Below are 10990 nucleotides of genomic sequence, written 5' to 3' on the forward strand. Positions count from 1 at the left end.
CCCCTCTAGGCCAAGCAGCGGCTGAAGGTCCTAATGTCACCTGCCCCCAGGGTCTTGGACCCTCACCTGTAATCAGACATGGAGCAGGGTGCAGCTCATACCTCCTGCCAGAGCCCTCCCCATGCTGGGCCCACGTCAGGGTCATGGACACAGGGACGTGCGGCCTTTATGAAGGATGGGGAGGTACCGCCACAGGACTCGACACCAATGAGCAGCCCCTGGTGAGGCCCACACAGAATCACAGCCCACCAACTAAGCTGCAGATACCTTGTCTCCCAGGACAAAGAGCCACAGCAGAGTCGTGACCACGGCCTACCCAGTGACCGGTAGACCATGTATGATCGGACCCTCCGGGCCACAAGGTAGAAACAGACAGAGAGACTAGGCTGGAGCAGGGGGGAGGCCCATGGTCCGCCCCACCCACCCTCCCTCCCCTGGGGCCCGTGTGAGTTCTTTATGGCTGGCCAGCTGGCCACACAAGCTCAGGCCTCGTTTGGAGACGGTTCTACCCAGAAGCGGAGCACGTGCGGGGCTAGGCCTCCATCAGGAACCCCCCCGCCCCCACCCAAGGTGGTGCTGAAAGGAAAGCACTTTGGTGGCCAGGGTCCACCCTGTCCGTACCGAGAAAGGTTAACACTTCCCGCGTGGCGATCAGGGCACAGAAAGAACAGGCCAGACAAGTGGGGACAAGGTCCAAGAAGCATGCATGTGGACGGGCAGAAGGAACGCCGAGACAGATCATGTCCAGTAATGTCCGAGCCTTGGCCCCCAAGGCCACCATGGATGGGCTGCCCTCTAGAAGCAGAGCTCAGCTCCGCTTACCCACCCCGATGTGGCCCCCTGGCAGCTGGGGGGTGACTGCGATGGGCCCCGTCCCCAGGCAGGGCGCTGATCTGCCCTCACTGGACAGGCAAGCACGTGCACCAGAGGCTCTGAGCACCAGGACAGAACCGAACGGCAACTCCTCCTTTTCCCAGCCCACAATTCAGTGCCCTGCCGCTCTGGAAACGTCCACCCCGGGGTGGGTGTTCCATCGGGGACACACCGGAAGATTCATGAAAAGCAGGGTGGGGTGCTGGTGGGCGCGCACCGCTCCGACTGCCAAGGACAGACTGGGGTGCGGCTGCGCAGAGGGGCAGGGAGGTCTGGGTCGGGGATCCTGAGGCTCATCCAGAATGAAAGACTAACAGAAAACTCCGGGAATCACAAAAGGCAGCAGTACCGAGGACACGGACTGGCCGGGAATGAAGGTCTGGGTCCCCATTCAAGGTGAAGAAGCCAGAGGAGCGGGGGAGCCGGCTGAGGCCAAGGGCACAGGGACCCTGAGCAGGAGGAACTTATAAGGATCAGTCAGGGCTACAACCAGTAACAACGCAAGTCTGAGGAGCTGCTCGCGGCTTTCCTTGCCTATTGCACAGACGCGGGTTTGTACCCATTCACGAAGCTCTTTCCTGAGAGGAAGTGGAAGGGGGGCACTGTGCCGTCCATCCTCCCCACCGGCTCCCCTTCAGCAGCCTGCTTACTCCTGCCAGGGACGGCACCGGGGAGGGGCTGGGAGGCCGGAGGGGGAGACGCAACTGCTCCCTGCCATCCCCTTGCTGGCCCCAGGGCGGTACCCATGCCAGGGGCTGCCAGCCTCCTCTTCCTTCAGCGCTGCCAGAACCAAGCAGTCTCTGGAGGGGCCCAGGGGATCTGCACCCCTCCAGGGCCCGGAGGGCGGGGCGCCAGCTCTGGGGGCCCCTGCCCCTGAGCTTCCTTCAGCTTCCCGCCCCGCCGCCCCCACCCTGCCCCCGTTCTGCTTTGGCGGTTACTCAACACCTGTTTAAGCTTCTATGTGAATTCTCTTGGCTAAAGTGCCCGACGGGCTTGTGTCCCTGACTGGCCCTGATGGACCAACTTTCTTTCCCCGCTTCTGTCCTATCTAGTCACAGGGCAGTGCGTCTGGGTGGGGGGCAGGACGGGACACTGGGCTGACACAGGCTTTTTCCCACTGCAGCCCACCCAGAGCTTCGGCCACGTGGCCAGGGCAAGGCCCTAGGGCGGCAGGGGACCCAGCCGGTCGGGGAGCTGAGCTGGAAAGTGGCGAGGCAGGGATCAGGAGTCCTCATGCCCTCCCCAGGCCTCACTGTCTCCTTCTGCAAAATGGGACAAGGCCCCATGGCCAACGGCTGACTGAAATGCTAGGAGGGTGGGCAGGGGGCAGGGGGCAGGCCACCCAGAGCTTCCTGCTCCCACCTCCAAGCCGCCGCACTACCTGCCTCCTGGCAAACCAGACTCAGCGACACGATCCAGTCCATGAGAGACACGACCAGCACTCCAAGGTAGGCCAGCAGCCAGAGGTTCATCCGGAACTGGGCCCACCCAACCAGGTAGCTCTGCAAGAGAGGCGGGGGGGGGGGGGGATGAGGGAGCGAGCGGGTGAGCGGGCAGCCCCGCGGCAGACACCAGCCCCATAGCCAGCCCGAGGCCGTCAACACGACTGGCTGAGGCTGGGGCAGCCAGAGCAGAGAGCGCTTCGGCGAGCGGTGTGGTCTCCTCGTGACTTGGGGAGCAAGAGGCTGAGCTCCCCACCCAGCCCGCTGGTGACCTCGGACAGCCAGTGATCTTGGGCTCAGCACTTAACCACTCCGGCCCGCTTCCACATCGGTAACAGGGTCTGAGCCGTCCTGCCCATCCCAACCACCAGTTTAGCTTATGCCCGGGAACCATTCTAGAAAAAGCCATTCTGGAAAAGAGGCTTTGCCAATTGAAGCTCTAACACTACACATGCTCCACTTCTGGTTAGGGCTGGCCCACACCCAGAACCGTCTATAAACCAGGCCTGAGGGACGCCTGGGTGGCTCAGTCAGTTAAGCATCTGCCTTCGGCTCGGGTCATGATCCCAGGGTCCTGGGGTCGAGCCCTGCACCAAGCTCCCTGCTCAGCAGGGAATCTGCTTCTCCCTCTGCTCCTCCCCGTTTGTGTGCGCTCTCTCTCAAATAAGTAAAATCTTAAAAAAAAAAAAAAAAAAAATCAACCAGGTCCAAGGTCTTCCTCTGTGGCCAACTGGCCAGTCGTCACGAGCCCCACAGACAGCAGGGGAATCCAGAGGTCATTGCGTGCAGATAAAAATGTACACTCACTCTAACTTGTGAGATTTCCCAAATGCACCAACCATTCAAAAAATACTAATGAGAACTTCCCTCATCAGTTTCAGTTCCAGTTTAAAAACCCCCAAACCTCCTAAATGTATCCTGGGCTGAAGAAGAAACAACGCAAAGCTGCCCAGGGCCCTCGCCCACGGCCCTCAGCGTCAGCAGGACAGCCCAGCAGGGGCCGGGCAAAGGCACCGCTGACTCTGGGGACAGCCCGCTGCACTGTGGCCAGCCGTGTCCCGAGGGCCCAACGCTGGAATCGCTCCTGTCTGACAGAAGGAACCATGCGTGACCCGCAGCCAGACCCGGCCTCTCGGCCCCTCAGCGTCTCACTGGGAAGCCATTAAGGCTCTGAACCTCCGACACAGCCCAGAAGCTCAAATGAGCAAGGCAGGGCCCACCTCCAGCTTCTGGAAGGACTCAGGTCAGAAAGAATCTAGAGTCGGACACACAGCACGTGGCAAGAGGCCCCTTTCCGCCCCACGCCCACCTCCTCCTGTGATCCTCTTCTCTTGGGGGTGGGAGGCTGGGCCGTGAGAGAGACCACTGGTCCTGCCTTATTCTACTGGGGTCTCTCCTCACAGGGGCACCGCCAGACCCTCGGCCACCCACAGAGATCCCACAAGGCTGTGCCCCTGGCAGGGCCGAACCGAGGCTCAGTTTGGTCTGGAGAGGGCAGAGAGCTGACAGAGCCTCCACTTCACCAACCAAGGCCTCTGCTCGGAGGGTCAGAGGGCACAGTCAGAGAAAAAGGCAGCTGGCTCCAGGAGAATAAAAATTAATCAGGAAAGCAGCAGACAGGCTGGGAGGGCACTGGCCCGTGGGCTTGGGCACCTGACGGCGCCCACCTGACCTTCACAGAGACGTCAGCCGCAAAGACCAGCAGGCAGAGCACCTCGACGCTCTCGGTGAGGCCACAGGGTGGATCCCAGGGGGCCGAGCGGTAGCGGACGTCTGCAGTGCTAGTGAGCGAGGAAGGGGTCTCGATAAAAGCCAAAAACAGGATCAAGAAAATGGTGAAGCTCAATATCCTGAAAAAAAGAACAAAAACTAATGAAAATGCACGAACCAGCAGGGCTCTGGGCCCAAAACCAGATCTGCAGGCAGGATGCCTGGGACGACAGCAGGACAGACTCCATGGTTTCAAAAGGACCCCACGCCTCCTGCTTCGTGCCCGCTCTCGAGTGGTCAGAGAGCGGTACTCAGGTCAAAGCTCGATGGCCACGGCTGAACCTCTTCACCGGAAGAGCCCCTCTTTCCTCGGGCTGGGCTCCTTTCCGGGAAGGAGGGGAAAGCGGCTCCTTCTCCTCCTTGGGGAGGGGAAACCCGCCTGGACCCTGAGGCCGGCCTCCCCCCACCCAGCCAGGCCGCAGGGACCTCCCGCTGCACGCCTGGGCCTTCTCACCATTGGCTCACGTTTGAGTAATACAAGCGGTAAAGCCCCATCGACCTGGCGTCCATGCGGTGGTTAATGGAGCGGTACTGAAAGTGAACACCACACAGGGGAGCGTGAGTGGGGGTCCCCTCGGAGCCGCACGGCATGGCCAGCCACAGGCCGGGCACCCACTGACCCCACGACAGGCCCCAGGCAGGGAGACGGGCCGTGCACCAGAGTCCACTTTCATGGCACACGTGGACAAAGGGCTCTCTCGTGACCCTGCGGGGCACCCAAAGCCTCCACGGCCCTGCGTGGACACCCACTTCCAAACGTACAGCTGTGCCCGCTGCCTGCCTGTGAGGCTCCCCCCTCTGCTATACAAGGCCCCCACCACTCTCACTCTCCAGGCCGCCCCCCAGCCTAGCCCCCCGTATGGCACGTTGCTCCCTTCCATATCCTATTTCCCGAATTGAGCCTGGGTGTCATTTTCCAGCAGGGGACGGTCTGACCATCTTTGGGCATCTCTCAGAGGACCTGGGACAGGCAGGCACACGACAGGCCCTCGGTAGGTGGTAACTCAACGAAACCAGTCACTGATTCTAGGACTCAAGGGAAGAGCACCCAGCGCCCACCTGCTTTAGGGAAGACTCCAGGCGAGCCGTGCCCACAGGCCCCATCATCACTTTATGATGACCACACGGGCCAGCCACCGAGGCGCCGGCCCCAGGACAGCAAGGAGGGGACCAGCAGGGCAGCCATCACCCAGCCCCCACAAAACGTGAAGAGGCGCCCAGGCCCAGCCACTGGGAGTAGGTGCTGCCCACCTGGATCGCATCTTCGATGAAGACAGCAGCCTGGTCAAAGCAGAGATCCCGCCTGGACCGAGCGCCTGCAGGCAGAGAGAGCACTCCATGGTTTCAAAAGGACCCCACGCCTCCTGCTTTGTGCCCGCTCTCGAGTGGTCAAGGCGGATCACATGACACTCACCGGCTACAGGACCACTGAGATCAAGGAAAGAACCTGGAGGCATTCTTCTCCAAGGCTCTGCAATGAGATGCCTTTCGCCCCGCAGCAAGTCCGCCCAGGACAACGCCCCAGGCCTGGCCCCGCGTCCAGAGCGCGCTCCATAAGCGGGCAGCTGCGGCCCCCTCCTGCCGCCTTCACACACCAGCACCCGGGGGTGTCAGGGCACAGGAGGACGGATGGGGCCCCTGGTGGGCCTCCCGACTACGCGGGGCCTTCGGGACACGTCAGGCGGCTGGAAGCCTCATCCCAGCACCCCCGCCCCCTGCCCACGGAGGAGCCATAAGCTGCACACCAGGTCAGTCCCTGCAGCCTTGGGTTCCGACCACTGCTTGACCCGAAGGGAGAAGAAAGGCATGAGGAGACGTGGCTCTCAGCAACAGAGGAACCCCACGGCCCGAGGTCCATGCGAGAGGGTGCAGCCCAGGCAGCCTGGGCCCCGGGCGGGGAGCAGACCGGCACGCAGCCCCCAGCACCCCCCAGCCCAGGGCTTAGAAACAAGGGGGCAGCTGTCTCTGCTGAAGATTCTACTTTCAGCTGTGGTCCTTTCACGCCAGCAGCAGTTCACCTCGTACGGAGAGAACGCTGCTTACGTGCCTGCCTCCAGAGCAGAGGTAGGGAAGCCCGAGGCAGCGTGGGCGGGCGGTGGGCGGCTGTCTACTGTGCCCACCGCCCCCGGGGAAGCAGCAGTCCCTGTCCTCAGGGCTCCTGCCGCAGGGCCCCGGGGGCCAATCAGGGACATGGGGGACCCTGGACAGAGGTAGGAGGCAAGACTCCAGCCTGGCTCTGTCATCACACTGCTGTGTCACCCAGGGCAAGCGCCCACCTCTATCTGGGCCTCAGCTTCCCCCCATGTACAACCTCCATGCTCGCCCTGAGGAGCCCTAAAAGTTCTCCCAGGGAGGCTGTGAGGATGGTGATTGCCTGCTTCCCCTGATGGCATCCTGGGAACTGTGATCAGACAACACTCTGGTCTACTCCCTGCTGTACCCACAGAGCCCAGGACCGTGCAGGGCTCAGCACACAGTGTCCTCAAAGCTTCTTCATGGAGTGAGTGAACAGCCCTGAGGGGAGGCTGCGGAGCAGGGTGGTCTGAGGGCCCACAAGGGGCCCCATGTTACCCCATCCCGGGATAAAAGATGAGATCGCCACCTGGAGAGATCTAAGGATACAAGCTTCTGAGACAGGAAGAGCCTGTGGGCTCGTTCTAGGCCCAGATGCGGGGTGCAGCTCACGCCCAGGCAAGCCCTCACAGGCCAGGGGTGTCAGGCACCCCGGGAACTGCCCAGCACACATCAGACCTCTGGCCTGGGCTTCGGGGCATGAACCTCAGAAAGGCCACCCCACCTGCTTTGCAGCCCCTGACACCAGCAGCCAGGGGCACCTTGTCACAAACCCTCGGTTGTGAGCATGTCACAGCTTCCCACGAGTCCCCAGTGCTCCTGGACAAAGTCCACACTGTCCCCACCTGGCACTATGGTGCCCACCTCACCCACTCACCACCCGTTCTGCTGCTTCCCCCTCCCTATGCCCTCCACGCCGCTCATCCTGAACTTGGCAGAGCCAAGTTCTCCCAAGACTCCAAGCCCTTACCCAGGCTTTGGGCCTAACAGGAGCACTGTCTCCCAACGTGGCAGTCCCCCACCCCGGGTGGCAATCAGCGGGCACACCAGGTCAGAGCATCAGGGTAGAACGTCTGCTGCAGAGAGCAGAGGACAACAGGGGCACAAACACCACGTCCCACAGCAGCCTCCTCTCCTTCCTGTTCCAGGCTCCACCCTGCACGACCCGCCTGCGGCCCCGACCAGCTCCCCGATGACCCTGGGCAGCCCCCTTCACCTCTGTACCTCAGTACCCCTCACCGGTCATACACGACGGGACGGATGTGCAGACTGAATGGGTTGCTGTAGCTATCTGCTGCTTTTATTCTAGAAGCCCCTTCCATAGTATGGTGCTCCCTCGTCCTCTGACTTTTCCATAACCAGAAAGAGGATGACTCCCTAACCAGGAACAAGAAGAGGACACAGCTACCCTTGCTCTGTGGCCGACGAGGGGAGGCTGGGTCAGAAGGACCTGACTGCAGGGTCTGCGGGGCACCCAGCAACACAGTCCCCCCACCCATCAGTAGGAGGATCCGACTGCAAGACACGCAAACTCGGTGCACAGAGCCCCCACCTGGGAGCCCCCACAGGAGCTTGAGGGCAGACCAGCCATTCTCAGTCCCCACCGCCGCCGGGGCCAAGCAGCCTAGCCAGGGAGACTCAGAACACAGGGTGTCCCCTCACATTCTCAGAAGCCCTCATGGAGGCCATGGCGTCCGGACAAGGAGCCCTTGCTCACCATCCACACTGCCTGGCCCTGGCTCCTACCTTACAGTGCAGGTCTCACGTGCCCACCGTCCACTTGGCCAGGACCGGGACCTGTGACAATCACGGTGCGCTGCCCAGAACGGCCCTCAGCACCAACTGCACCAGCTCTGCCACCTGGCCGGGTCCTGCGCCGAGGGCATTCCCAGCATTCTCTCCAAATCCTCACAACACCCCTCAAGTCAGCCCCTCTGACTACCTCCCTTTTATTAAAGCTCAGAAAGGTCGGGCAACCTGCCAAGGTCACACAGCCAGAAGGGGCGGCACCAGAAAGGCACTCTCACCTCCAGACTCCGAGTCTGCATGCCCCATGTCCCTTGCCCAGGGACCTGTGGGGTCTGGCATGGGCTAGATGGAGAACTTTCCTGGGGAGAGCCTCTGAGATGCGCAGGCAGGTGGCTGCCCCCGCCTCTATTTATCCCATCTCCTGTCAGGAACCCGCCACCCCCATAGTCCATGGATGGGCACCACAGGCACCTCCCAGACAGAGGAAGAAAGCAAGCCCAGAAAGCGAAAGTGCTCCTGGAAGGAACACCCAGCATGACACTGGCCGCAGCCGCACCAGATCCCAGGGCTGATCCTGGACAGGTCCCGGAGACTCTGTGGGCCTCGGTCTTCTCCTCTGTAAAATGAGGCTGAAGCCCTTCCATCCCTAACCCAGTACCCAACCCCCTTGCCGTCTGCCAGAGACAGACGGACTCCACCCTCCGGCCCTCCTCGGGATCAGCAACTTCTCTGCTGGTAAACAGGAAGGGCAGGAGGGAGCTGCAGAGGGCAAAGGGAGGAAGCTGCCCTGCTCTGGGGAGGCCTGCCCCAACCCCAGACTGAAGGGGGACCAGCCTCTGGGGAGGCTCCAGCACCGAGACTGAGAGAGTAGACTGAAAGGACTCCTAAGTCTGCTCCCAGCTGGGCTCGAACCCCACCCCAGCCACTTCCCGGCTGTGTGACCTTGGGTAGGGGAACGCCCCTCTCTGTGCCTCAGTTTCCCCCATCATAACCGGGAGGAAAACGGAAGTGCTGCCTCCTAGGGGCCACCAAGGCGATCCGCGAGCCCTGCGTCCACCCGAGGTCCACCGAGGAGGCTGCACGGGACTGGGGGGCGCGGGCGGCCGGCTAGGCGACGCCTCTCGGGCGGCTGGTCGACCCTGCAGAGCGTGGCCGACCCTGGCGCCCGCTACTCCGCAGGGGGCAGCCCCCCGCCCTCCGGAGGGCGGCTCCCCTCGCTCCCCGCGCCCGCTCAGACCCCTGCCCGTGGGACGCGCCCGCAGCGGCGACAGCGAACGGCGCGGAGCCGCAGGCCCGCACGCACCACCCCCGCGGCCCGCTCCCCTCCCTGGGCCGCCGCTCACCAGGGCCGCCGCGGACGCTGCGGCAAGCGGCTGAGCCCGCCGGGCAGTCTCGGCCGCGGCCGCCCCGGGCCCGACTCAAAAGCGGCTCCGACTCCGCCCGGAGGTCCGCCATGCAGCCGCCGCGGGCCGCCGGGACCCTACCAGGGGCGCAGGACGCCGAGCGCGAGCTCTACCGCGCAGGCGCGGCGTCCCCGCCCCTGGAGGCCGGGAGGAGGAGCTGACGGCCCTGGGACGTTAGGGCGTGCCCCTTCGCTACCAGCCAATAAGAATGGAGGGCTCGCGTGGAGGCGGGGCTTTCCAGGGCCCGGCCTCTCAGGGGGTGGGGCTCAGCTTCCTACCCGCAGGGAGGGGCTCTAGGGACCCTTCAGGGCTGGGAGGAACGCCTTCCCGAAGAGCGGTGTCAGCAGCCCCTGGGCCCTCCCCGAACTGCTGAATCCGAAACTCCGGGCAGGGCCCAGGAATCTGGGTTTTGCTTGTGAGTGTTGGGTACGTGGGGGTCACGACCAAAGGACATCCCCCCAAAACGGAACTTGAGTTTACCCTCTGGTAATGAAATTAGTAAGTTGAATATAATTAAGAGTAAGGTTTAAAAAGACAACTGACACACTTGAAAAAAATATTTACAACATATACATGAAGTGTTTCCAACATTAACCCATAAACAGCTGTTTTCCATTGCTGCTGTGACACATTTCCGCAAATTTACCAAAAACCTCTGCCATTTATCATCTCTCAGTCCCTGAGGTCAGAAGTCCAGGAGCTGGGGGCGCCTGGGTGGCTCAGTCGTTAAGCGTCTGCCTTCAGCTCAGGTCATGATCCCAGGGTCCTGGGATGGAGCCCCACATCGAGCCCCACATCGAGCTCCCTGCTCCGCGGGAAGCCTGCTTCTCCCTCTCCCTCTCCCACTCCCCCTGCTTGTGTTCCCTCTCTCGCTGTGTCTCTCTCTGTCAAATAAATAAATAAAATCTTAAAAAAAAAAAAAAAAAAAGAAGTCCAGGAGCTGGGCTGGGTCCTCGTGTGGGTGATGAGGGAACAGAAGGCGAGCGGAGGACAAAGCCAAAGCTGGACCCTACAACCCCCTCCCCCCCCCCCACTCTGGGATATATGTGACATTCCTCTGGCACTCCTGGCTGCCCTAAAGGAAAAACAAATGGTTAACTGATGGAGATCACAGTCCTGCAGGACAGGAGTCTCCCTCAGTTTACAAATGTCCTAGTGATTTACAAGGAAGAAGCTTTCTTACCAATAGCCTAACTTCCAGAGACCTGTAACTCAGTTTCCTGAAGCCCTAACCTCACCCTCCCCTGCATGAAATTGAGGGAAGCTGAGGCAGAAGGAAATGTAAATAAAACTGATTTTCTTTTGAACCTGAAGCCCATTGACAAGGACATGTGAGAGGAGGAATGTAACATTCCTCCAGGAAACTCCCAACTGTCTTCATGTTAGTGCCTATTAGAGGGAAAAACAACCTTGGCTTGACAATAACTAGGCCTCCAGTATCCTGAGAGTCTTTAGCATATGACAATCCTTCTGGACACCCCCTTTGTCCTCACCTCCCCAACTCCTGAGTATATAATCAGCCACTCCTCAAGACCACAGGGCAGCAGCTCTTTCTGCCCCCGGGTCTTGTCCCCGTGCTTTAATGAGCCACCATTTTGCACCAAAGACGCCTCAAGAATTCTTTCTTGGTCGTCGGCTCCAGACTCCACCCCACAGAACCTCACCTATATTCCAAAACTG

At 61.3% G+C, this 10990-nt stretch overlaps 1 protein-coding gene across 15 annotated transcripts in view; it reads right to left on the minus strand.

The window, feature by feature from the left end:
- TPCN2 (two pore segment channel 2) overlaps positions 1-9446 on the minus strand; it is a 28084-nt gene extending 18638 nt beyond the window's left edge. For 4 of the 15 annotated variants that reach the window (XR_010406759.1, XR_010406758.1, XR_010406757.1 and 1 more), the window contains exons 1-5: positions 9251-9445; positions 5337-5401; positions 4540-4616; positions 3988-4165; positions 2259-2375 (exon numbers count right to left, since the gene is read on the minus strand). Coding sequence is in view for 8 of the 15 variants with exons in the window: in XM_045893089.3 (XP_045749045.1) it covers positions 2255-2375; positions 3988-4165; positions 4540-4616; positions 5337-5401; positions 9251-9362 (553 nt within the window). In the remaining 7 variants the exon portion in view is untranslated. Of the gene's footprint in view, positions 1-2254; positions 2376-3987; positions 4166-4539; positions 4617-5336; positions 5402-9250 lie in introns of all 15 variants that reach the window. The other 11 variants (XR_010406756.1, XR_008507424.2, XM_045893098.3 and 8 more) reach the window with 7 other exon arrangements.
- Between the last annotated feature and the right edge of the window lie 1544 nt (positions 9447-10990).

This window comes from Mirounga angustirostris, unplaced genomic scaffold (genome assembly GCF_029215605.1).
Source record: "Mirounga angustirostris isolate CCGP_5_RB_7025 unplaced genomic scaffold, mMirAng1.0.hap1 SCAF_13, whole genome shotgun sequence".
Classification (NCBI taxonomy): Eukaryota; Metazoa; Chordata; class Mammalia; order Carnivora; family Phocidae; genus Mirounga; species Mirounga angustirostris.